General features: G+C 44.0%; 1 protein-coding gene across 2 annotated transcripts; it reads right to left on the minus strand.

Annotated features, from left to right (window-relative positions):
• Positions 1–315: 315 nt before the first annotated feature.
• Positions 316–27,357, minus strand: LOC147354493 (zinc finger protein 610-like). Of its 2 annotated transcripts, none has more exons than XM_086354204.1 (4): positions 27,170–27,357; positions 14,978–15,048; positions 10,119–10,245; positions 316–4,998 (listed from the first exon to the last, which is right to left on the minus strand). In XM_086354204.1, the coding sequence occupies exons 2-4, from the start codon at positions 15,032–15,034 to the stop codon at positions 2,333–2,335; spliced, it is 2,850 nt and encodes a 949-aa protein (XP_086210330.1). In that variant the 5' UTR covers positions 15,035–15,048; positions 27,170–27,357; the 3' UTR covers positions 316–2,332. The 2 variants fall into 2 exon arrangements, with proteins under 2 accessions (XP_086210330.1, XP_086210331.1); XM_086354205.1 differs by lacking the exon at positions 316–4,998 and adding an exon at positions 8,207–9,653.
• Between the last annotated feature and the right edge of the window lie 288 nt (positions 27,358–27,645).

The raw sequence follows: 27,645 nt of genomic DNA on the forward strand, positions 1-27,645 counted from the left end.
AGTAACCCCAGTACTGTTGTACACCAGTAACCCCAGCCTGTACACAAGTAACTGGAAAGTCACTTCTGCTTGCTGCAACTAGAGAAATCCCACGTACAGTTAAAAAAAAAAAAAAAAAAAAAGGCTTAGTATAGCCAAAAAAACACAAAAAGACATTGAGTCCTCTGGACTGACCAAAAGAAGCATCAAAATGCCAGTCTCCAACCATACCCCAGCCAAGTTTACGTGGAGAATTCATAGCCTGATTGCTGTAAAAAGAGAAAGAAGTCAGCAAAATGAAGACTTAGCATAGCCAAAAATAAATTTTAAAGATTATTAAAGAGAGAAAAAAACGTTTAATGAGAAATGCATACTTCTTTATAAAACTTTCTGTTCCATGCTTATGATGACAAAGCTTCAAATACTTATATGAGAAAAAGTTGTTTACATCATAATATTTAATACTTAAGCGAATACTTTAATGTAATGGAATGTCAGATTACTATATGATCACTTGACGGTAATTAGGCAATTTACTTCTTGTTGAAAAATTGTAATATATTTTCTCTCATTTCTTTGTTGTCTGTTTCTGAAAGATCTGTCAGTTCTGGACAACAAAGCACATTATAAAATATAAAGTCTTAAGAAGACACTAGAATTTTTTTCACCAAAATTATCAACTTGGCACTATCTGTAAATGTTTCTATGTGTATTATCTGACTGAACTCAAGTCCTAAAGTAACTGTCTTTCTTTACATTTACAGGGCACCCACTATGTTCCCTGTCATCGCCTACATGCATTTTAATGTTACAAAAGTTTCAAAATAACCCATTGACTTATGTATTTGTTAGTGTAAAGCAGGAAAGAAATGTAAACTGAACATTAAAACTGGGTCATAACATGTGGATAGAAAAAGCAACACTAAGGAAAACCTATTGAAAAAAAAAAAGAAATAGGATGGCAGGGTTTAAGAGATTAGCACTGAAACATGTATATTACCATATGTAAAAGAGCCAGTGGGAGTGTGATGTAAGAGCAAGTGCTCTCGGACAATCTGGAGGGATACAGTGGGGAGAGAGGTGGGTTCAGGCGGGAGGGCACATATGTACGCCTACGGCCTATTCATGTTCATATATAGCAAAAACCATCACACTATTGTAAAAAAAGAAAAAATAATTAACGGATGGTGAGTTAGGCTGAACAGATAATCAAAGCTTTCCCACACCTAACACATTTGTGTAGTTTTCCTACAGTTTGAATTTTCTGAGGGTCAGAAAGTTGATATATTTTCTTGTATTGTCTACATGTGTAAGTTTTCACTGCAGAATGGATTCTCAGATGATCTGCAATGTCATTTCTTATCACTGAACGGTTTGCCACATAAATAACATTTACATGGTTTCTCTTATGTATGAACTGCCTAATGGGCAGTTAATGCTGAACATGCACTAGAAACTCTGACACGTTCATTTCACTTGTATGTTTTCAATACACTATGAATTCTCTGATGAATTATAAGGCCTAGACACTTGACTAAAGGCTTTGTCACACTCACGACATTTGCACTAATATGTTTCTCACAACTGTCACATTTCTAATGTTTCTCTCTAGTATGAATTCTTTGATGGTTACTAAGTTCGTCATTTCAAGTAAAGCACCAGCCATATACATCATATTTATATGGTTTCTCCTGTCTGAACTGCCTGATGATGAGTTATGGTTGACTGTGCCTAAATGGTTTGTCAAAATTTTTATATTTGCAAGGTTCTCTCCAGTATGAATTCTCTGATGAACTGCAAGGTTTGCATTCACACTGAAAGCCCTGCCACATACACCTCATTTATATGGTTTCTCTCGAGTATGAACTCTCTGATGAACAGTAAGGTTTCCAGTATAACTGAACTCCTTGCCACACACATCACATTTATATGGTTTCTCTCCAGTATGAACACTCCGATGAACAGCAAGGTTTGAACTTACACTGAAACCCTTGCCACATATATCACATTTATATGCTTTCTCTCCAGTATGAAGTCTCTGATGAACAGTAAGGTTTGCAGTATGACTAAATGCCTTGTCATATACATGGCATTCGCATGGCTTCTCTCCAGTATGAATTCTCTGATGAAGTTCAAGTCTTGTAGTGTGATTAAAGGCCTTGCCACATATATCACATTTATATGGTTTCTCTCCAGTATGAATTCTCTGATGAAGTTCAAGTCTTGTAGTGTGATTAAAGGCCTTGCCACACATATCACATTTATATGGTTTCTCTCCAGTATCAACTGTCTGATGAACAGCAAGGCTTGAACTTACAGTGAAAGCCTTGGCACATATACCATAATTACATGGTTACTCTCCAGTATGAAGTCTCCGATGAACAGCAAGGTTTCCAGTACGACTAAACGCTTTGCCACACACATCACATTTGTATGGTTTCTCTCCAGTATGAAGTCTCCGATGAACAGCAAGGTTTCCAGTACAACTAAATGCTTTGCCACACACATCACATTTGTATGGTTTCTCTCCAGTATGAACTCTCCGATGAACAGCAAGGTTTCCAGTATGACTAAATGCCTTGTCACACACATCACATTTATATGGTTTCTCTCCAGTATGAACACTCCGGTGAATACCAAGGTTTGAACTTACTCTGAAACCTTTGCCACAGATGTCACATTTATATGGTTTCTCTCCAGTATGAAGTTTCCGATGAACAGTAAGGTTTGCAGCACTAATAAATGCCTTGTCACATACATTGCATTTGTATGGTTTCTCTCCAGTATGAATTCTCTGATGAAGTTGAAGTCTTGTAGTGTGATTAAAGGCCTTGCCACATATATCACATTTATATGGTTTCTCTCCAGTATGAATTCTCTGATGAACTGCAAGGCCTGTAGCTTGACTAAAAGCCTTGCCACACACATCACATTTATACGGTTTCTCTCCAGTATGAACTCTCTGATGAACAGCAAGGTTTGAGCTTACTCTGAAAGCCTTGCCACACATATCACATTTATATGGTTTCTCGCCAGTATGAACTCTCCGATGAACAGTAAGGTTTCCAGTACGACTAAATGCCTTGCCACACACATCACATTTATAAGATTTCTCTCCAGTATGAATTTTCTGATGAAGTCCAAGTTTTGCAGTCTGATTAAAAGCCTTGCCACATGTATCACATTTATACGGTTTCTCTCCAGTATGAACTCTCTGATGAACAGCAAGGCTTGAACTTACACTGAAACCCTTGCCACATATATCACATTTATATGCTTTCTCTCCAGCATGAAGTCTCCGATGAACAGTAAGGTTTGAACTATGACTAAATGCCTTGTCACATACATTGCATTTGTATGGCTTCTCTCCAGTATGAATTCTCTGATGAAGTTCAAGTCCTGTAGTGTGACTAAAGGCCTTGCCACATACACAACATTTATATGGTTTCTCTCCAGTATGAATTCTCTGATGAAGTCTAAGTTTTGCAGTCTGATTAAAGGCCTTGCCACATACATCACATTTATATGGTTTCTCTCCAGTATGAATACTCCGATGAAGAGCAAGGCTTGCAGTTTGACTAAAGGCTCTGCCACATATATCACATTTATATGGTTTCACTCCAGTATGAAGTCTTCGATGAACACTGAGGCTTGAAGTGTGACTAAACGCCCTCTCACATACATTGCATTTGTATGGTTTCTCTCCAGTATGAATTCTCTGATGAAGTTGAAGTCTTGTAGTGTGATTAAAGGCCTTGTCACATACATCACATTTATATGGCTTCTCTCCAGTATGAATTCTCCAATGAACAGTAAGGTTTGCAGCACGACTAAATGCCTTGTCACATACATTGCATTTATACGGTTTCTCTCCAGTATGAACTCTCCGATGATCAGCAAGGTGTGAGGTTACTCTGAAAGCCTTGCCACATATATCACATTTATATGGTTTCTCTCCAGTATGAACTCTCCGATGAACAGCAAGGTTTCCAGTACGACTGAATGCCTTGCCACACACATCACATTTATAAGATTTCTCTCCAGTATGAATTTTCTGATGAAGTCCAAGTTTTGCAGTCTGATTAAACGCCTTGCCACATACATCACATTTATATGGTTTCTCTCCAGTATGAACTCTCTGATGAACAGCAAGGTTTGCACTATGACTAAAGGCCTTGCCACATACATTGCATTTGTATGGCTTCTCTCCAGTATGAATTCTTTGATGAACTGCCAGGTTTGCAGTTTGACTAAAGGCCTTGCCACATACATCACATTTATATGGTTTCTCTCTCATATGATATCTCCAATGAATTAAAAATTTTGCAGCTTGCTTAAAGACCTTGCCACACACATCACATTTATGTGGTTTCTCTCCAGTATGAATTCTCCAATGAATCGCAAGTTTTCTAGTTTGATTAAAAGCCTTGCCACACACATCACATTTGTATGGTTTTCCTCCTGTATGGATTCTTTGATGTCTAGTGAGTTCTGAGTCCTGAAGAAAGGTTATGTCACACTCATTACATTTGTATGGTCTTTTATTTTGTGTTTCATGGTCTGGTAACAGTTCTGAAGGATGCATAACAGCATTCTCATCTTTATGAGAAAAGCCTTCGCAGACATTAAGAGTTCTCTGAGATGATAAACCTGAGGCACTGACGTCTGTCACAACTTGACTACATTCAAAAATTATCCCTTCAGATTGCATCATCTGCAATTCATCCTGAAAGCTTGATCCGTGCCTTTCAAAAGTTCCATTTTCTGCATCACTTCTACTATGATGATCTCTTCCATCAGTGAGGTTTTTGTTATGGGATGTAGACAATCCTTTGTCATTTCTTTCATCATCTGTCCGCAGACAGTCAAAGTCATCTATATTTTCCTGCATCTTCCTGAGGTGAAAATCTTTGCTTTCAAGGCTTTCAGCTCTTTCAAACATCACTCTTTGAAAAATTTCCCCTTTACCACTGTCTGCTTTTGCCTGTAATTTCTTGATCATATCTATCTGAGACATATCTACAAGACATAAAGAACCACAGGTATTCTATTAGTTACAATTCATAAATAAATTATTTGTCAAACACATGACTTTCATACCAAAAGCCATATTCATCCTAACAGAATTATGAATCTCCGCAAAGATGATCTCAAAACTATAGAAAACTAAAGGAATAGAATTCTTTAAAAAAGAATGATCATATGTAATTCAAATTAATTTTAGGGTAGTGTAGTTTCAAACACAATCAGAAAACATTCATTTATGCAAACTCATGTCAGTTCTCAAAGAAAACACATTGTCCCATCATGACCTCAAAACTCATCCTACTTTGTACTAAACACACTGCTGTCTCATAATTGAGGAGAAACTAATGGTATATTGTACACATTTTATGCATATTTATACATATTTAAATGGTAAAGAACATACAGGACTAGAGAGGTGACTCACTGGTAAACAAGCTGCCTGCCAATGCAGAAGACACGGCACAGGGGGATACAATGCCTGGGTTGGAAAGATCCCCTGGAGCAGGAAATCCCAACCGAGTGCACTATTCTTGCCTTAAAAAAATTCCATGGATAGGAAAGCTTGGTGGCCAACAGTCCATGAGATCACAAAGAGTCAGACAGGACTGAGCAACTGAGCAAACAAGCATCAATCAGGCAACACATTGGAATGGTAAACAATGCAAAAGAAGCATTCTAATGAATAATGTAAAAAATAAATGGCAGTTAGTAACTGTTCAAAAAATACTGCATTGAGAAAATAAAGAATTCTGTAAACTATACATATATTTTTTTTGCTTTTTTTTTTTTTTTTGTGGACCATGTGGCTTCTGAGAACTTGGTTCCCTGACCATGGATTAAATCCAGGCTAGCTGCAGTGAAACTACTGAATTCTATCCACTGGACTGTCAGGGAATTCCCTAAAATAATTTTAAAAATAAAAAAATAAACACTTTTCCAAATACCTCTTAGAAATCTATCAGTAGATAGACATATAGGCATTTTATGACATTAACAAGTGGTTCATGTCAGTTATATTGTAAGTGAAAAATTCTCTACTTACACAATAATCATTCAATACATCAACTCCCTATCTACACAGTAATCTAAACTCACCCAGTTCATTGGCTCCAAGATATATGTAAAGGAACAAGCTTTGGGGCTTCCCTTGTGGCTCAGAGGTAAAGTATCTGCCTGGTAGTGCAGGGAACACAGGTTTGATCCCTGATCTGGGAAATTCCCACATGCCTGAACAGCTAAGCCTGTAGGGCACACATGATGATTCTGTGCTCTAGAGCTGGGGAGTCACAACTACTGAGCAAACACACAGACACCACGCATTGCAACAAGAGAATCCACTAGAATGACAAGTTCACGCACCGTAAATACACGGTAGCCCTTGCTCACTGCAAGTCGAGAAAATCCCCTGAAGCAACAAAGACCTGAAGCAACAAAGCCAAAAACAAATAAATTTTATTTATTTATTTTTTAGTGCCACCTAACAGCACTAATTGGAGAAGGCGATGGCACCCCACTCCAGTTCTCTTGCCTGGAAAATCCCATGGATGGAGGAGCCCGGTAGGCTGCAGTCCATGAGGTCACTCAGAGTCGGACAGGACTGAGCGACTTCACTTTCACTTTTCACCTTCATGCATTGGAGAAGGAAATGGCAACCCACGCCAGTATTCTTGCCTGGAGAATCCCAGGGACAGGGGAGCCTGGTGGGCTGCCGTCTATGAGGTCACACAGAGTCGGACACGACTGAAGTGACTTAGCAGCAGCAGCAGGAGTTCAGGTTATTCACATCTGGAGAGACTATTTTAGACAGACATTTCCAAAGTATAATCATTCTTAATAGAGCTTATTTAAAAGCTTCAATTGCATTCACATTCTTTCCTTAAAACTCTTCACCTGAGTTACTTTAACTATTGACAAACTTGCTTAACATTAAAGCTAGGTACAACAAAAGTATTAGACAATGTTGAAGACTCAAGACCTGTCTTAATTAGATTAGCAAACAAACATTAATACTAGATATTTAATATTGAATATTTCCCAATTCATGTGAACCTGAAATTCATTTAGGTTAATTTCTCTTGTAGTTGTTTGGTTTGAAAGTGCTTACTTTTTTTTTTTACAAACAATTGAATTAGAGCTCGTTTACAAATTAACCTCAGCAATATTATCCAAAAACAAAGACACACACTGAGACAAACAGAAATGCAGATCGACAGACTTGAGAGCTCTCATACTTTCCTGCTTGAGATTTAAAATCTCTTTCCCCTTTTCTTCCCACCCCCCTGCGCCATGGTTTAAAATTCTAATTTGCCCAAGACTGAAATCTCTGGAAAAATGGGTTACGTATTTCAAGGACATGGCAAAGGTGGCACGCTATGCAGGGTCGCTTCAGTCCTATCCAACCCCCTGCAACCCCGTGGACTCTAGCCCACCAGGCTCCTCTGTCCATGATGGGACTCTCCAGGCAAGAATACTGGAGTGGGTTGCCATTCACTCTTCAGGGGATCTTCCCTACCCAGGGATCAAATCCACGTCTCCTGTGTCTCTCCCAGGGGCTGGCAGGTTCTTTACCACTAGAGTAATCTGGGAAGCCCTGGCAAAGGTTAACCTTAAGCTTTGTTTTTGGCACGCCTTTTTAACAAGCTTGCTATTTTTAATTCCACATGTAAAAAGAACCAGTTTTGCACTTTCAAAGGAAAAAAAAATTCATCTTAACCAGTTTTCTCCAGAGTCTAAACAACATCATGGCCATCCTGTATCAAACAAGTTATCCTTCCTTTCTATAGTCACAGCTTTATGGCTACAACACAGATTGAACAGTGCTCAAACTGACTGTGATAACAGGGACAGAAGGACTCATAAAAATCTTGGAATGTCTCTCCAGGGAGATGGGGGTCTTTGATCAGAAGAATCTAAAGGGGTTAACAAACTTGCTAGGGTGGGGGAACCTGGGCTCCCGCTCCCCCCTCAGAGACAGGGGCAGTTAAAAGGGGACCAGCTGATGGAGAGGGAGACAGAGGGGTTGGGAGGGGTGTAAGGCCACAACAGGACAAAGAATGGAGAGAAAAAGGGCAGTATGGGGACACAATTGGAGCTGTGGGCTGGCTAAAGAGAGTCGACTTAAAAAGTGAATATTTGATCAACCAAAATATAATGTGACATTGTAATATGGATAATCATCCTCACAAATCACATACTTCTGTTTGCAGTTTTAAGTTACTTTTATTTACCTCACGGTAGGCAGAGAGAATTGGAGAAGGCAATGGCAACCCACTCCAATGTTCTTGGCTGGAGAATCCCAGGGACGGGGGAGCCTGGTGGGCTGCCATCTATGGCTTTGCACAGAGTTGGATACGACTGAAGCGACTTAGCAGCAGGCAGAGAGAAGGATCCAACTTGGATGGTGCTAAGCCTGGGCCTTGGATGGTGCTAAGCCTGGGCCTTGGTTGGCAAGGGCCCCTGCAAAGGCTGAACAATCTCAAGATTTGTCCTCTATCTTACCTATGGTGCTGCAAGACTTGCACTCACAGGAGACAGTCAGGACATTCACATTCAGGGCAGTTTCCATGCAGGCTAGAAGCAAGGTAAGAGGAATGCACTGCTTTGTCTTGAAGCCTAAACAAAACTATTTATTTAATTTCCCTAACATCCTGGTGGCTCCATGGTAAGAATCTGCTTAGTAATGCAGGAGACATGGGTTTGATTCTTGTTCTAGGAAGATCTCACATGTCACGGAGACTAAGTTGATGAGCCACAGATACTGAGCTTGTGTGGTAAAACTACTCAAGCCCGTGTGCCTAGGGCCTGTGCTTCACAACAAAAGAAGCCACTACAATGAGTAACTGTGCTTCCCACTCTAGAGAATAGCCCTCTCTCGTCTCAAATAGACAAAAGACCACATAGCAAAAAAGACCCAGTACAGGCCAAAAAAAAAAATATCTTGCCTTCATGTCTGTGGGTGCTACAGCACCACTGGAGGGTGCTGTACATTTCACATGTCAAAGAACAGAGCTGTAAGTTAGGGAGAAGAAAAATATCCTGTGAGAGTTCACAAACATTAAACATCTGTATTCTCACAGAACTCTCCCACTTGGAGAGTTTCCCAAACACCATGAACGGCGTGGCTTCCTCTCTGTCCTTGTGACAGTTGACCTGTGATCACACTGTGGATGCTTTCCCACTCGTCTGGATTTTTGCTATTAGCACTTCATTCTCCACAATCCAGGGGTCTTCTTCCTTGTGCCACAAGAATGGAGATAATGTTCAGATCAGAAACAGAACTTCCTACTTGGAAGTAATGCCATATACTGTGGCTTCTTCCAGAATCCAACCTCTTTTTTTTTTTTTTAAAATGCATCTGTTATTTTTAATACATCGGTGTATTCATTTCCTTTGGCAGGGGTGAGTGATTGCTGCTGCTTTGTGTTTTCCCCAAGTTGAGCAAGTAGGGGCTACACTCCAGATGCAGTGCTCGTGCTCCTCACTTGCTGCGGCTTCTCCTGGGTGCATGGGCTTCAGGAGTTGTCCCATGTGGGCTCAGTAGTTGCAGCTTCCAGGCTCTAGAGTGCTGGCTCGTAGTTGAGGCACAGAGGCGTAGCTGCTCTGTGACATGTGGGATCTTCCCAGACCAAGGATCGAACCCGTGTCTCCTGCATAGGCAGGTGTAGAATGCAGTTCTTTTGTCAGCCAAGGAGTGAGGATATTATAAACCGACAGAAAAATACTTCTCAAATGAATTTACTATCTGTCTCCTTCTGAATGCACAGGGAATAGTATAATATACAGTACAACATGCAGCAGGTATCTAGTTCCTATCTAAGAACTACTGAACCAAGAACACAGGGCTAGAAAACAGGCAACTGGATATTTCAAAGTTTGAAATCAGCTTTATAAACACTCAAGCTGTGGAGAAACTCCTTGTGCATCACACAGTGGGCAGGTCACCTGAAGGAAGGACAAGTTTAAACTCCTGATGCCAATCAGGAAGCTTTACACGTGTGAGTCAACAAGGTTTTGAGCTTAGTCAAGAAAAATGGGAGATCTCAAAAGGTAAAGAGGGAACATGCAGAGGTACCCCAGGGCAGATCCCCACTTCAGAGGGAAGTGATCCTCACCCACAGACAGCAGGTTCCCGAGGGTCTCCACCATCACGTCCTTGTACAAGGTCCTCTGGGCAGGGTCCAGGCATTCCCACTCCTCGGGAGTGAAATCTATGAACACATCCTTGAAGGTCAACTGTGCCTGAAATGAAAACACATTTCACCAATGGGCCCTGAGGAAGATTCTTAGTTTCACACAAAATGAGAAGAGGTGAGAGGGGTAACGCTCAATTCAGATGAAATAATACTCTGACAGATACTTTAAAAGCTGCTTGAAGCAAACTGTTGGTCTGCAATCGAATTTATAATTTCCTCTTTTTCCTAAGATTATGATATCCTGCAATCAACAGGAATTTGTCATGTATGTGGACAATACATGAAAAATACAGAAATTAAAACCAAGACTGGGTTGTCTATGCAGAAGTGTTAACATTCAACACAGAGTGGCATTCACGATCTAGATGAGTTACAGCAAGACTGGTGTCTTCAGAGATGACAAAGTCCACTGTGACTTTATTTATTTTTTAATTAATTAATTAAGTTTACTTTAGCTTCCCTGGTGGATCAGATGGTAAAGCATCTGTCTGCAATGCAGGAGACCCAGCTTTGACCCCTGGGTTGGGAAAGTCCACTGGAGAAGGAAATTGCAGCCCACTCCAGTATTCTTGCCTGGAAAATCCCATGGTCGGCAGAGCCTGCTAGGCACCATCCCTGGGGTCACAAAAAGTCGGACATGACTGAGTGGCATTCACTATCTAGATGAGTTACAGCAAGACTGTTGTCTTTAGAGATGACAAAGTCCACAGTGACTTTATTTATTTTTTAATTAATTAATTTTACAATATTGTATTGGTTTTGCCATACATTGACTTGAATCCGGCATGAGCGTATATGTGTTCCCCATCCTGAACCCCCCTCCCACCTCCCGCCCCATCCCATCCCTCTGAGTCATCCCAGTGCACCACCCCCAAGCACCCTGTATCATGCATCAAACCTGGACTACTGATCTGTCTCACATATGATATTTTACGTTTCAGTGCCATTCTCCAATATCATCCTGCCCTCGCCTTCTCGCATAGAGTCCAGAAGACTGTTCAATACATCTGTGTCTCTTTTGCTGTCTCACATACAGGGTTAGCGTTATCTTCTTTCTAAATTCCATATATATATGTTAGTATGCTGTTTTGGTGTTTTTCTTTCTGGCTTACTTCACTCTGTATAATAGGCTCCAGTTTCATCCACCTCATTAGAACTGATTCAAATTGATTTGAATTGAATTTGAATTGAATCAAACTGATTCAAATGTATTCTTTTTAATGGATGAGTAATAATCCATTGTGTAAATCTACCACAGCTTTCTCATCCATTCATCTGCTGATGGACATCTAGGTTGCTTCCATGTCCTGGCTATTATAAATAGTGCTGCGATGAACATGAAAACACACTGACTTTTAAAGAACACACATTGTGATGATGATGACATCATCACACTGACAACAGATGTTTCAGCAATTCCTACAAACTAAGCATTATCCTAAAGACTTTACACGGATGAACTTGTCATCAACATAACAGCATGTTAGAGAAAGATCTGTGTCCACCTTCAGTTCAGTTCAGTTCAGTCACTCAGTTGTGTCCTACACTGCGACATCATGAATTGCAGCACGCCAGGCCTCCCTATCCATCACCAACCCCCGGAGTTCACTCAGACTCACATCCATTGAGTCAGTGATGCCATCCAGCCATCTCATCCTCTGTTATCCCCTTCTCCTCCTGCCCCCAATCCCTCCCAGCATCAGAGTCTTTGCCAATGAGTCAACTCTTCGCATGAGGTGGCCAAAGTACTGGAGTTTCAACTTTAGCATCATTCCTTCAAAAGAAATCCCAGGGCTGATCTCCTTCAGAATGGACTGGTTGGATCTCCTTGCAGTCCAAGGGACTCTCAAGAGTCTTCTCCAACACCACAGTTCAAAAGCATCAATTCTTCGGTACTCAGCTTTCTTCACAGTTCAACTCTCACATCCATATATGACCACTGGAAAAACCATAGCCTTGACTAGATGGACCTTTGTTGGCAAAGTAATGTCTCTGCTTTTCAATATGCTATCTAGGTTGGCCATAACTTTCCTTCCAAGGAGTAAGCGTCTTTTAATTTCATGGCTGCAGTCACCCTGAGGAGTAAATTCTGTCACTCTAACTAATTGCTCAGATCAAACTGTTAAGAAATAAGCCAACAGTACCTGAGCTCAGGTGGTTGGGAGTGACAACTGAACCTAAAGAATCAACCAGTTAACTACCAGAGAAGGAAAGAGCATCCACAGAGAGTTTCCTGAAAATACCTGAAACAAGTTCAAGGAAGCTGAAATACAATAGAAGAGCATAAATGGTCACGATACAGGGTCACACCCTCTCCCATCGCGACCCACACAATGTCAGTAATCTTACTACAATTTACATCATTCATGTGATGATGCAGAAAAAACTTAACACCATGAAATACACTTAAGATAGAACTGAAACTGCTACAAAGAATACACCATTATTTATGAGAGGATGTTTTTGTAATAAAACCACGGAGTTATATATCCATGCATTCATGCATGCATGTGTAAACACACAATTGATTTAAACAAAAAGAGTTGTCTTTATTTTTTTTCTTTCATTCTATCAAAATTCATTCAGCGTCAGCTTTGTGCGTCAAACTTGAAATACAGCAGTGAACATGATGGAGCTTACAGTCTAGCAGCCAGCCAGCCAATTTCATCATCTAGCAGCCAGCCAGCCGATTTCATCCACAATTTTAACGTTACTACTGAAATAAGTGCTCTGACACAGGCCTGGTGCTAAGACAAGATTAAACAGAAAGTCTAAGCTACACTGAGAAATCAGACAAGGTCTCTGTGAGGAAGAAACACTTAGGATTGGCAAGGTGGGAAACAGAAGAGTGTTGCAAGCAGAGAGAACAGCCTGAGTGCCGGCTCTGAGGCAGGAAGATATTCACTGAACAGCAAGTCAGCCAGTATGACTGGCACACAGGGAATGTACATGGGGTGATGCCAGGCAGAGGCTAATTTATGCAAGATCTATGGATTTGGGACTTTATTCCAAAAGCTACTGAGAGTCACTGAAGAATCTGCAGGAGGAAAGCTAGACACTTAGATTTGTTTTTCAGAGCTCAATCTACTGTGTGTGGAAGTTGTTCTTTACCTGTTTATTCATGCCAGACTCTTTGCAACCCCGCTGACGGCAGCCCTCCAGCTCCTCTATCCATGGAATTCTCCAGGCAAGAATACTGGAGTGGGTTCCCATTCTCTTCTTTCATTTTACTTCTTCATTCAGTAACTGTCAACATTCTATTTCTTTTTCAAAGCTTATTTATTTTGCTTATGTTGGGTGTTCATTGCTGTGAGTGGGCTTTCTCTAGTTGCAGCTGCAGTGCCCGGGCTTCTCCTTGTAGTGGCTTCTCTTGTTTTGGACCACAGGCTCTAGACAGTGCAGGCATCCATAGTTTTGGCTCCCGGGCTCTAGGGCACAGGCTCAGTCGTTGTGGCCAATGGGCTTAGCTGCTCTGAGGCATCTTCCCGGACGTGGGATGGAACCCACGCACCCTACGTTGGCAGGCATATTCTTAGCCACTGTACCACCAGGAATTCGTCAACATTATCTTATTCTAGTTCAAAAAAAATTAAAAGTAATACAAGCAGAAAATAACACACAGAAGATTTCTTCCAATCTTTATAAAATACCTGTATTTAAAAATATGTGGCCCTCCCTACGGTGTATGGTAAAGAATCCACTGGGCAATGCAAGAGATGTGGGTTTTTGCCTGGTCTGAGATCCCACATGCTGAGAGGCAACTAAGACGATGAGTCTCAGTTCCTGAGACAGAGCTGTAGAGCCCAGGAGGTGAAACTAATGAAGCCGGCGCGCTCTAGAGCCTGGGCTGCAACACAAGAGAAGCGACTGCAATGAGAAGCGTGTGCACTGCAACCAGAGAGTGGCCACCACTCGCCAGAACTAGGGAAAAGACACTGAAGCAATGAAGATACAGTACAGGAAATAAATATATTTTTAAAATAATAATGTGATTTTTATCATTAATTTTAGGTATGTACTTATTAATAAACTCCACAATTTATTATTTTATTCCATTAAGAAAATACTGAATCAAGACTAGTAAAGTTGGAGAATTCCCTCATGGTCCAGTGGTTAAGATCCCTCACTTCCACTGCACGGTTTCAGGTTCAATCCCTACTCAGCGAACTAAGACCTTGGAAGCTGCATCATGTGGTCAAAAAAGAAAGAAAAAAAAATTAGTAAGCCTGATTTCACAGTTTAAATTAGATGGTGTAACGAAACACTCCCTAGCCCTGACATCTCTTTCTGAACGTTCCATTCCATTCCCAAAAACTTAAGTTTTCAAGGAGGTGCTCATTTAGTTTTAAATGTACTATAAAAAGTCAGAACTGATTTCCCCTCATTGGCCTCTTTGGCAGATTTTACCGATACTGTACATGTTAATACCTGAGGTCCATATACAGCTTCTTTACCCTGGTTAAAAGAGAGCAGACAGCGCATCCAGATGGGCCCTAAGCAACCCCTGCTGCCCAACAGCACCGAGACCCTGTCTCCAGCCCATGGGTGAGAAGCCCTGCCCAGGATGGTGCTCACGGGAGCCTCCTCACAAGGTCCACGTCACCGGGTCATGGGGAGACGGGATCTAAGTGGAGATGACAGGCCCTGAGGGAAGGCCCCAGGTGAGTGCGTGTGTACTGGCGTCAGACAGGATACTTCAGAGTCAGACACGATTAGCGAGTCCAGAGAAGGGCATTTCAGGAAGGCAGTGTGAGAATCCACTGAGAATATGACCCTACCTGAGAAAGAGCCATGCCTGACTCCTGTTCTTTCCTCTTCTGGGCTCCTTCGTCCATGAGTCTTCACAGTTCTATCATGAAAGTTGAAAACATGCTGTTTAATGCATATGGTCAACACACCCCCTTCCTGAGCCCCAACTATTCACATAGGGAAGCCCTCATCGTGTGGAACAGACAGTGCTTTGTGGCCACTGTCTCAGGAGGGACTCAGGACGGTCAACTCCCACAGAGAGACCAACACAGGACTTTCCCACACTTTCTCTCGGATCACACTCCCCGCCTGGTGAGGCTTCATGTCCACAGCAGCAGGGGGACCTCCGCTGACCCCATGATCCCCTTCAGGTCACACAGTAGGCCCTGGTCCAGCCCCACTCAGAGCAGAGTGCCCTCCCCTCCCCCAGGGCCCGATCTCAGTCTCAGAAGTGAAGGCCAAGAGCCCTGGTGCTCAATGCAGGATCCAGATGGGAATCATCTGTGGCCTGTGCACATTCCTGGGGCGAGGCCCCACATGAGAACCTGAGGAGCATGTCTGTTGGGGGAGGGGTACAAAACATGCCTGGGCAAAATGCCTCATGCTCTCATGTGATGCCTGTGTTGAGCACTAGTGAAGGATTAAGGCCAGGCCACCTCCCACTTTCTTCTTTTCCAGCTTTACTGAGACTAAGGAGAAGGGTTCTGTGTACATATATCATACACCATGTGATCATGTGACACGTGTACACTGTGAAATATTTATCACAATCCACGAACCAACACATCCATCATCTCCAAATTCCCATGTTCTGTGTGTGGTGAAAACACTGACAACATACTCTCCTGACAAATTCCCAGCAGGCAGTAACAGAATAGGATAACAACGGTAAGCGTGCTGCACACACATCCCCAGGACCCACTCATTTTACAACTCAAAGTCTGTACCTTTCGACCAACATCTCCCCAGCCTCCCCACCTCCCAGCCCCAGATTACCACCATCCCACTGTCTGGTACTAGTGAGTTTCACATTTTTACATTCCACAGATAAGCGAGCACATAGAATATCAGTCTTACCCTGTCTGTCCTAATTCAGTTAGCATAATATTCTCTACATTCACCCCAGCTGTTCCAAGTGACAGAAATCTCCATCTACATGGGAATGGATAAGAAACCCTTCCTCAGAGATCAATGCAAAGAAATAGAGGAAAACAATAGAATGGCAAAGCTAGATTCCTCTTCAAGAAAATTAGAGATACCAAGGGAACATTTTATGCAAAGATGGGCACAATAAAGGACGGAAACGGTATGGACCTAACAGAAGCAGAAGATATTAAGAAGACGTGGCAAGAATACACAGAATTACTGTACAAAAAAGATCTTCATGACCCAGATAACCACGAAGGTGTTATCACTTACCCAGAGCGAGACATCCTGGAATGCAACGTCAAGTCAGGCTAAGGTGCATCACTATGAACAAAGCTAGTAGAGGTGATGGAATTCCAGTTGAGCTATTTGAAATCCTAAAAGATGATGCTGTGCAAGGGCTGCACTCAATACGACAGCAAATCTGCAAAACTTAGCAGTGGCCACAGGACTGGAAAAGGTCAGTTTTCATTCCAATCTCAAAGAAAGGCAATGGCAAAGAATGTTCAAACTACCGCACAATTGCACTCATCTCACATGCTAGCAAAGTAATGCTAAAAGTTCTCCAAGCCAAGCTTCAACAGTATGTGAACTGTGAACTTCCAGACGTTCAAGTTGGATTTAGCAAAGGCAGAGGAACCAGAGATCAAATTGCCAACATCCACTGCATCATCAAAAAAGCAAGAGAGTTCCACAAAAACATCTACTTCTGCTTTATTCAAAGCCTTTGACTGTGCGGATCACAACAAACTGTGGAAAAATCTTAAAGAGATGGGAACACTGGACCACCTGAGCTGCCTCCAGAGAAATCTGTATGCAGGTCAAGAGGCTACAGTTAGAACTGGACATGGAATAACAGACTGGTTCCAAATTGGGAAAGGAGTTAGTCAAGACTCTATACTATTACCCTGCTTACTTAACGTACATGCAGAGCCCATCATGCGAAATGCTGGGTTGAATGAAGCACAAGCTGGAATCAAGATTGCCGGGAGAAATATCAATAACCTAAGGTATGCAGATGACACCACCCTTATGGCAGAAAGTGAAGAAGAACTAAAGAGCATCTTGATGAAAGTGAGGGAATGACAAAGTTGGCTTAAAAGTCAACATTCAGAAAACTAAGATCATGGCATCAGGTCCCATCACTTCATGGCAAACAGCAGGGGAAACAGTGGAAACAGTGTTAGACTTTATTTTGGGGGGCTCCAAAATCACTGCATATGATGAGTGCACCAATTAAATTAAAAAACGCTTGCTCCTTGGAAGAAAGCTATGTGTATGACCAACCTAGACAGCATATTAAAAACCAGAGACATTACTTTACTAACAAAGGTCCATCTACTCAAAGCTATGGTTTTTCTAGTACTCATCTATGGATGTGAGAGTTGAGTATAAAGAAAGCTGAGTGCCGAAGAATTGATGGTTTTGCACTCTGCTGTTGGAGAAGACTCTTGACAGTCCCTTGGACAGCAAGGAAATCCAACCAGTGAATCCTAAAGGAAATCATTCCTGACTATTCCTTGGAATCATTGATACTGAAGCTGAAACTCCGATATTTTGGCCACCTGATGCAAAGAACCAAGTCAATGGTAAAAACCCTGATGCTGGGAAAGACTGAAGGTGGGAGAAGGTGATGACAGAGGGTAAGATGGTTGGATGGCATCACCGATGCGATGGACATGAATTTGAGTAAGTTCTGGGAGTTGGTGATGGACAGGAAAGCCTGGCATGCTGCAGTCCGTGAGCTGGCAAAGAGGCAGACATGGCTGAGCAACTGAACTGAACTGAACTGAATATGCCATTACAAATATGTGTGTATATTTGCCTGGGTTACCCATGAGGACTTCCCTGGGAGCTCAGCAGGTAAAGAATCTGCCAGCAATGCAGAAGAGACAGATTTGATCCCTTGGTTGGAAGGATCCCCTGGAGAAGGGAATGGCAACCCACTCCAGTATTCTTGCCTAGAGAATTCCATGGACAGAGGAGCCTGGCAGGGTACAGTCCCTGGGGTCGCAAAGAGTCTGAATGACTGAGTGACTAACACTTACACTTACATGTTTTCAACCTGGATCCTGGGGCTCTTTAATCAATAGAAATAGTTATGAGACCAGAGGGGAATTTCAAGAAAGGCTTTATTGGGACTCTTGTTGCAGTAAGGAGAGACAGAAAAAGAAGTGTGTGCCCCTGGTCCTCCCAAAAAGGGGGGTGAGCTGATCCCTTTGCTTATGGCTGGAAGGAAGCTGAGGTGATCTGCTCTGCCTCAGGCCCCCCGGAGGTGCTGTGAGCCGGGATCACGGGAAGTGACCTGCTTTTGCTTCTGGAGCCTCAGAAATCAAGCTTGGTTTGTGGTCTTTTTACTCATTGTTCAGAATTGCTGTCCGCTCATGAATGTGGTTATACTTCTTTTGTTCAATTACACTTTCTTTGAGGTCTGTTGCCCGAGAAGACGTTCATCCAGGTGCAAGAACTGCAGTAAAAGGTCCCAGGACCCAGCCTGTCTCATACACACATCACGGTTTCATCATCCACTCGGCGGAAAACAGACATTCAGGTTGTTTCTACAACATATGGCTGTTGTGAATCATATAGTATGGGTTATGGGAGTGCATGTTACTCCTTCAAAATACTGATTTTTGCACAGGACTTCCCTGGTGGCCCAGTGGTTAAGAATCTGCCTAGCTCTGTGGGGGATGCGGGTTCAATTGCTGGTGGGGGAACTAAGATCCCACAGGCAGCGGAGCGACTAAGCCCGAGCACCACACTAGAATTTCGGTGCACTGAAACCAAAGATCCTGCAGGACGCAGGCAAAGCCAAATACATAAACAGTTTTAAAAATTTTGCTTTTCTCAGCTATATAATTAGAAGTGAGATTGCGCGATCCTATGCATGTTCTATTTTTAATCTTTGGGTAACTCCATACTGTTTTCCATGTACCATTTACTTGCCTTCAACCGTTTACAACCATTAACTGTACTGTGCATGTACATGGCAGACGCCCGAGACCTGTAAAGACGATGAGAGAACAGTAGAGGAATCCACTGCGCTGGCAGCAACAAGTAGCAGCTGCGTCATCTCCAGAATAAGCCTCTGTACTACAGGTTACTGTGGAGCTGATAACCCTCGGAATCTAAGAACAAGCCTTCACTGCATCATGGAAAAGTCTTCTGCCATCAAAGCTGAGGCCCAACCATTGTGCTTTGAGGCTGAAAGAAACTTCCAAACCTGCATCTGGGCCAACACACTCCCCAGAGACCTAGTAATAATCCACCCATGCTGCTAGGCAATCCCCAGAAGGTTCCAAGCCTTAACAACTCCTTTGTTAATGATGGAATAATACACACGAAGACGCCCAAACACCAACCAGACTCAAGACATCTTATCAGTCACAGTGACCCCAGCAGCCCCAAACTGTCATCACCAAAATCTAATAACACAAGACAGATGTGTAGGCTGATGCACACGCCCCAGTGCAACTTCAACATCTTCCAAGGAACACGCCAACTTCTCCTTTTTTTACCTTCCATTTGAAATCTTCTTCATTAGTAACTTAAACTAACAGAAAAACTACAGGTAATCCACAAAGTGATCTCCTGAATTTTAATGACAGTTATTCTACGGGTCTGATTCTTGCCCTCCGTAAAGACACCAGAAAATCCACTGTGTGGAGGGGGTGCTGTGGGGCACCTCCTGGATCCCCTCCCCCTTCTCTGGGACCACTATGCCCATCCTCCTGCACCCAGACCTCTCTGTGGACTCAGCTCAGGCCTTGATTCTAACACGTGGCAGAGTAACAGGCCTCTTCCCAATTCCACTTCCTTCCTTCCTTCCTTCCTTCCTTCCTTCCTTCAGAGGTGTGATCATTTGTTTCCCAACGAAACCCAGTCATGCAAACCTCAGTCACAGCATCTGTGTCCCAGGGAAACTGAGCTAAGACACTATGGCACACCCACCATTCCACGCAGCCCACAATCGGCCATGAGCCCACATTCAGGTTCTCCAGGTAGAACTGAGACCACCTTTGTCAACAGTTCCACACACCCTGTAATCCCACAAGTATGAATGTCTCTCTCTCTCACACACACACATATACATACCACACCCCCAATTCACTGGGTTCATCCAGAGGCCTACTCTTGCTCCCACAAGCCTCCTGGAGACTCTGACAAACTCCCCTTCACTTTCCCCCATTTTTATACCTCTTCATGCATGGTTGAACAAGAGGGATAAACAGCAGAGACCAAGGGCATGAGCATCGCAACAGAGTTGCGCACAAGCTACAAATCCAAGGACACTCGGCACTCAGTACAGAGACCAAGGAACTGGCCTTCCTGGGAAAACTTGACTTGGGATATCAGATATCGCAACTTGGGATATCAGAAAGTTTAACAGGCCCTTGAGATTTGGTTGGATTGAGCTCAGTAAAGAATTAACAAAGATAGAGAGACCCCAGTCTCACTGACCCCTGTTCTCCCAAGTGGGAGCTAACTGGAACATATCCCAGGTCTTTAAGGAAGGGGGGGGGGGGACTCCTTCATATCCCCTTGGATTCCAAACCTTCTGGCCACTCTAACCACAGTAAACTCAGCATCCCCTGCTCTGAGCAGATGAACTGGCCTCTGTCCAAGATGTTCCCTGGGTGGTCAGAGCTTAGAAAACCTGGGGGCTGCAGTGACCTGTGACACAGTGGACTAAAACATGGGGACATCTCAAGACACTACATCTATCGGGTTCATTAGGATGCCCCACATCTTTTTCATTTTCAGTGATTAAGTGTCCACATGGGGTAAGGATCAATTAGAGTTGAAATGTCCAGAAGAGGTACAGGAACCATCATCACCTATCCTGTCCCCTCTGTCTCCCCTGAGAATTCTTCAGCCCAGCCCATGTTCCTAGTCCTCACCTCCAGAACGAGATGCTGTGAGCATTGAGGGAGGAAGAGGTGCATCCTTCAATGAAGGGAAAAGAGGAAAGACTCCAACAGTCAAAGGACAAGGGCATTTCTGATGAAGGTGATTAATATAGGGGCAGCAAACCTGGTTAATATGGGAAGGAGATGGGGAGACCTCGCTGGCCTAGACCTGAAAGAACAGAAAGAGCAAGGGCCACGGTGATTTAATGACCAAAAAAGCAGGCGTAGAAACTAAGATTTGAGACAGAGAAGGTTTTGGTGTCTATGAACAAGGACTAAGTGAATGTGACCAGGACAGACTGACCATGAGAACGGGGTCAGCTCCCAGGATGAGGCTGGAGACACTGGCAGTGACCTGAGGGTGACAAAGGGCTGTGGAGCCACCTGAGGAGTCAGGATGCTGCCCTGAGGACACGGGGAAGCCAGTGGAGGTGGGAGGCCTCCCTGCAGATTGACCCTTATTCACAGAAGACATCTGCTGATAATCTAACTCTAAGCATATGTTCCTGCCTCCATCCGACTGTTGTCCTTTTTCATTTTGCAAAACTGGGACCCATTTCAAATTCTAATAACACCTGGGCTCTCCCTCCAAGAAGAACTGCCACACACAGTCACACACCCAATTTGGCCAATCATTTCAGAGGTCACTGTTGCTCAGATTCTAGACCTGAGGCAAACATCATCAGATCACCTCATTGCTCACTAGTTACCAGATCACATAAAAGAGAGGAAAATGGAATATAGACTAACTGCTCAAATTAGGTCATCACTCTTAATATAAAAGATCACTGGCATTCTTCCTAAGTACTCATCAAAACAGTCTACATCTATTTACTAGTTACCAAAAAAATGCTTTGAAAATATAACATCAAGAAGAAACAGCAAATGGGCCTCAAATAAACATGAAACAAACCTAAAGTGAATCCGCTTGTTAAAAATTTTTCCACTGAAGAATTATGGTGTCAAGTGAAAAAAAAACATTTGAGAACATAGCATACCTAGAAAACAATGACACGAATTAATTACAGGAGGGCAACAAATTTTATTTCAGAAGCGAATAATTCTTTACAAGAAAGTCGGTATTGAATGATCTAGGTATTGAATGATCTAATCTATCCCAAGCTACAAAAAGAATTAACTGGAAAGAAAGGAGAAAGCAAAAAGGAAAACGATCACAAAGAATATGTTTAATGTTCCTGGAAAAGGCACCATGTAGTAAGAGAGTCAGTTCTGCACATGTATCTTTTAATACAAATAATTAGAAAATGCACAAGCCTTACAGACAGAAGTTTTGCAGTTCTCATCTGTATAATGTAAAGAAGCAAGTTTTAAATTTATTAGACCCTAAAGCGCAAAATCAATGTGGTCGTTTTGTCACTATGTCGTGTCAGACTCTTGCGATCCCATGGGCTGTAGCCCGCCAGACTCTTCTGTCCATGGGATTCTCCAGGCAAGAATACTGGAGTGGGTTGCCATTTCCTTCTGCAGAGGATCTTCCCCACTCAGAAATTAACTCAGGTCTCCTGCATTGCAGGCAGATTCTTTACTGACTGAGCTATGAGGTAAGTCAAAAATCAATGTATCACGACTTCATAATCCTTATCCAACCAATTCAACACTCTCCTGGATCTAGTCCTCTCCCCCACCTGCACACTACTTGTTTCCACTTCATTTAGTTGATCTGTTTCCCTACTTCTTTCTCCATCTCTCTCCCTTTCTCTTCTCCTCTGCTCTCCAGCTGTGCCTGTCCTACTCTTTACTTCTTCCCTGACTCCCATCCGGCCTCTCTCTGCCATCTGTTCCCTGCAAAATGCTTCTAACCCAACCTCCTTGATGATCCTCAATCTCCAAGAATTTCTGCCTTTCTTCCTCCATCTCTGCCCTCCCTTCCTCCCAACTCTCTGGCACCCCCAAGTGGCTACGCTTCCTTTCACCTTGCTTGCTTTCTCAGCTCCTCCAATTACTGGATGTGAGTGAAAGTCCCTCAGTCCTGTCTGACTCTTTGCGACCCCATGGCTGTAGTCCATGGAATTCTCCAGGTCAGAATACTGGAGTGGGTAGCTGTTCCCTTCTCCAGGGGATCTTCCCAACCCAGGGATCGAGCGCAGGTCTCCCGCATTGCCAGCGGAGCCCACTTCATCTCCCACCAGGATACTGTTCTGTAAGCCAAGGTTCCAACTTTTGTATCCCCTTTGCGGGCTCTCTGTGTGAACTGCCTCTCCACTGTCGCCCTCTTATTCAAGAAGTCCTCCTCCTCCAAAGGCCAAATTCCACCTGGTGGAATTTGGGATGGAAGAACCACGGGGGTCAAGTGGTTGGCCCAGGTCACCCACCCCGACACAGGATCAGGGGAAAGGTCATTATGAAACAAGGCCGAGGAGATATGGGCGCTGAGAGGGAGTGGGTCTCAAAAGCGGGGCGCGCTCCCCAGAATCCCAGGACCTGGGAGAGGACGTGGCTTCCAGGGACCGAGAAGGCGAGGCTGAGGACCGCGGAGCGTAAATGCCCACCTCGTGGAAGAGAATTTTATGCGGTGCAGGAAGTGCAGAGGGGACAGTAAATGGTTTTAAGACGGAAGGAGGTGCGAAACGCAGCGTTTCAGAATTCCAAAAGCAGGAACCGGCTGCAGTGCAGACTTTAAACCAAAAGGGAGGCGCCCCTTCGCCGCTCACAGAGACGTCTGAATTTGCTGGGGTTGGTAGGGCGGGCGCGGGGATTTAGAGTCAGCAGAGACCCTCAGCTCCGGGTACCGAAGGAAGCCGAGTGAGAGCGGCACGTGTGACTAAGAAAGAGAGAAACTCACGCCGCGCTAAGACAGCTGCACCGCCGGCTCTCCGCTTCCGGATGTGGGAAGCTGCGCGGGCCAGCAGTGAAACGGCGGGGGCGGCCTGGGGAAGCGGAGACAAGCTGTCAGGGTGCGGGTCATGGAGGGAAGCCGGGTCTGCCTTGCACCTTGGGAAAGTGAGACTGGCGGGGCCTCGGGGCGCGGCGGGCGGGGCGGAACAATTCAATAGTGTAATCTCTGAGGAAGGTGACTGCAGGAAATTAAAAGACCTCTGCTTCCTGGAAGGGAAGTTAAAAAGCAAAAGCATCACATTGACAACAAAGGTCCCTATATTCAAAATAATGTAATGTTAGTTGCTCATCGTGACCGACTCTTTGCGACCCCATGGAGTCGGACTCCTCTGTCCGCCAGGCTCCTCTGTCCCGGGAGTTCTCCAGGCAAGAATACTGGAAGTGAAGTCGCTCAGTCATGTCCGACTCTTTGCGACCCCACCGACTGTAGCCTACCGGGCTCCTCCGTCCATGGAAATTCCAGGCAAGAATACTGCAGTGGGTTGCCATTTCCTTCTCCAGGGGAATTTCCCGACCCAGGGATCGATCCCGGGTCTCCTGCATTGTAAGCAGATGCTTTACCGTCTGAGCCACAGGGGAAGCAAGAATACTGGAGTGGGTGGCTATTTCCTTCTCCAGGGGATCTTCCTCACCACGGATCAAACCATGTCTCCTGCAATGCAGGCACATTCTTTACTATCTGAGCCACCAGGGAAGCCCAGATATAACGTTAAGTGCTATGGAAATAGTTGAGATGAGTGGCAAATTCAAGTTGTGTTTTTTGGAATATCATGGATTTTCTTCCCCAAATATTTTCCATGCTTCGATTGAATCCATGGATATGCAGATACAAAGGGTCGACTGTATTTTCTTCTCTCCAAATATCAAGTTCCTAGCAGTGGCAACCCACTCCAGTGTTCTTGCCTGGAGAATCCCAGGGATGGGGGAGCCTGGTGGGCTGCCGTCTATGGGGTCGCACAGAGTAGGACACGACTGAAGCGACTTAGCAGCAGCAGCAGCAAATATTTAATATCATATACAGTTTCAAATTAAATTCACGGGTTTTTTGTTTGATTTTGCTTTAACCTGTCACCTAAAGTGAAAGTGAAGTCGCTCAGTCCTGTCTGACTCTTTGCGACCCCATGGACTCTAGCCTATCAGGCTCCTCCATCCATGGGATTTTCCAGGCAAGAGTGCTGGAGTGGATTGCCATTTCCTTCTCCAGGGGATCTTCCCGACCCAGGAATCGAACCCGGGTCTCCCGCATTGCGGGCAGACGCTTTACCGTCTGAGCCACCAGGGAAGCCCCTAACATATTGCCATTGAGTCTTTGGATGTGATATCTAACCAAAAACAGCTGCATATGGTAACCCTCTGTATGAAAGGTGTAATAGGTAAGGAGACATTTTTGTGGACTATTTTAAAAACATGATAAATGCCATTATCAACATTATTCACGATTTAAATATTATATATACATTGCAGATCATCTCCATTTCAACAATTATGTAAGGGGAACAGTAGAAAATAAAAATTTCATAATGTTCTTATGCAGTGCTTAAGCAACTGAATGTTTTATCTGAAGAGCCTATGATATAAAAATTAGAATCAAAGTTTTGCTTTTTGAATGCTGGTCCATAAAGAAGGCTGAACATAGAAGAATTCATGTTTTTGGATTGCGGTGCTGGAGCAGACTCTTGTACAGCAAGAGGAGTCCCTGAAGACCATCAGTCTGTTGGGGCTGCTTTGAGGAGGGCAGGAGGAACTCCATCTTGAGGCCTGTCAGCCATCTTAAGACAGCATGTGAACTGGGCCCCGACTTTGCCCAAGAATGAGGAAACTATTTTTAAAGTAAAACCAGGTCTCCTTGGAGACCTCCCTCCCCATAGATAGCAAAGATTGGAGTTAAGGTCAGGCTGCCCAGGTTAGATTCACAATGAAGATATCCCCCATGAAGTATAATTATTGTTCCCCTTTAACCTTAATTGTTAGTTCTCCCTACACCTCCATGTTGTAAAACGAAATCATATACATCAAAAAAAGTTGCGAACATGTAAACAGTCACTTGCTGCTGCTGCTGAGTCACTTCAGTCGTGTTCGACTCTGTGTGACCCCATAGACGGCAGCCCACCAGGCTCCCCCGTCCCTGGGATTCTCCAGTCAAGAACACTGGAGTGGGTTGCCATTTCCTTCTGCAATGCATGAAAGCGAAAAGTGAAAGTTAAGTCGCTCAGTCGTGTCCGACCCTCAGCGACCTCATGCACTGCAGCCTTCCAGGCTCCTCAATCCATGGGGTTTTCCAGGCAAGAGTACGAGGGGTATAAAACCGAGTCTCTCGAAAATGTCAGGGTCCTTGTTCAGAACCGATTCCCCTTGGACCTGCTGGGGTAATAAACTGTACTCCGCTGTCTTTGAGTGTCCTCCGAGGTGTGCTTTGCGACACTGGATTCTCATTTTTCCATAACAAATCCTAAAGGAAATCAACCCTGAATATTCACTGGAAGGACTGATGCTGAAGCTCCAATACTTTGGCTACCTGATGTGAACAGCCAACTCACTGGAAAAGACCCTGATTCTGGGAAAGATGGAAGGCAGGCAGAAAAGTGGATGAGATGGTTGGATGTCATCACCGACTCGATGGACAGGAGTTTGAGCAAGTTCCGGAGATGGTGAAGGGCAGGAAACCCTGCCTACTGGCACAGGGTTGCCAAGAGTCCGATAGGACTGAGCGAGGTAACAAAGACCCACTCCAGTATTCTTGCTTGGGAAATCCCATAGACACAGGAGCCTGGCAGGCTACAGTCCCGGGGGATCTGACTGAGCACTGCGACCATTTTATATTTCTCTTTGATTCTAATGCTCATACAAGTAACCAGCATCACTGAAAATAATCTCCTAAAATGAAGAGTCTTTGTAATCAAGTCTTTACAAATGAAGAGTCTTTTTAGTCATCAGAAAAGGACAGTAATACTCTTCCCTACCACTCGAGAAAGAACTTCAGCTCCAGCACCAGTCCCAAAGCTGAAATTCTAAACTACTTCCTGAACACGCGATTTGATACTTATAAAATTATCAAGTGCCACGTCATAATTAAAATGACTTTTTCCTTATAAAATACTACGTATTTCGTGCACTGTATGTGTTACCTCAGGATTTTACATCCAAAGGAAACTAGACCCTGGGCCTCTCACAACGACTGAATTTATTTGGGCTGGAGGAAGGGGTCGGGGAATAGCGAGGTGCGAAGTGACTGGAGACCACGGATAGGAAGGAGAGGGGACCCCACAGGCGCAGCTTAACAACAACAACAAAAACAAACAAAAAAAGTACCTCACGTTTCCAATGGTCGGCCGCATCTACCAAGTCTCGGCTTCGGGAATTGGCTGTAGAATTGCTTGCGTCGAAGGGAAGACTCGAGACTCCTCAACCACTGGTATCGGAAGAACGCCACAGGGAGGGGCGGGGCGTAGGGCACCCTCCGGCGCCTGGGCGTGTGAGGGGCGGAGCCGAAAGAGGCCGAGGGGGACCGAAGGGGGCCGAGCGGGGCCGAGCGGGGTCGAGCGAGACCGAGAGTGGCCGAGCGGTGCCGAGCGGGGCCAAGCGGGGCCGAGGGGGGCCGAGCGGGGCCGAGAGGACACCTGCTGTGTTCTTCCTTTTGGTTCCCAGGTATCTTGTCAGGGTTTAGAAGTATATGAGGGTCTTTCCCGTCTTGTGTTGCATCATTGATTCCTCATAACTGTAACAGTTTTAAAGTAAAAACTTAAAATCCTGTGGGATAATTGCGTTGGAAAGAAAGGTTTCCCCTT

Source organism: Bos grunniens, chromosome 18 (assembly GCF_055505025.1).
Source record: "Bos grunniens cultivar Pamir isolate PY7600 chromosome 18, Bosgru_T2T1.0, whole genome shotgun sequence".
In the NCBI taxonomy this organism is placed as follows: Eukaryota; Metazoa; Chordata; class Mammalia; order Artiodactyla; family Bovidae; genus Bos; species Bos grunniens.

Excerpts from the sequence above, each read along its gene's own strand:
- LOC147354493 (XM_086354204.1), bottom strand. The coding sequence starts at position 15,034 with ATGGACGAAGGAGCCCAGAAGAGGAAAGAACAGGAGTCAGGCATGGCT. Across the intron at positions 10,246-14,977 it reads CAGGCATGGCTCTTTCTCAG|GCACAGTTGACCTTCAAGGA; the intron begins GTAGGGTCATAT and ends TTTTCATTTCAG. Across the intron at positions 4,999-10,118 it reads CGGGAACCTGCTGTCTGTGG|ATATGTCTCAGATAGATATG; the intron begins GTGAGGATCACT and ends TATGTCTTGTAG.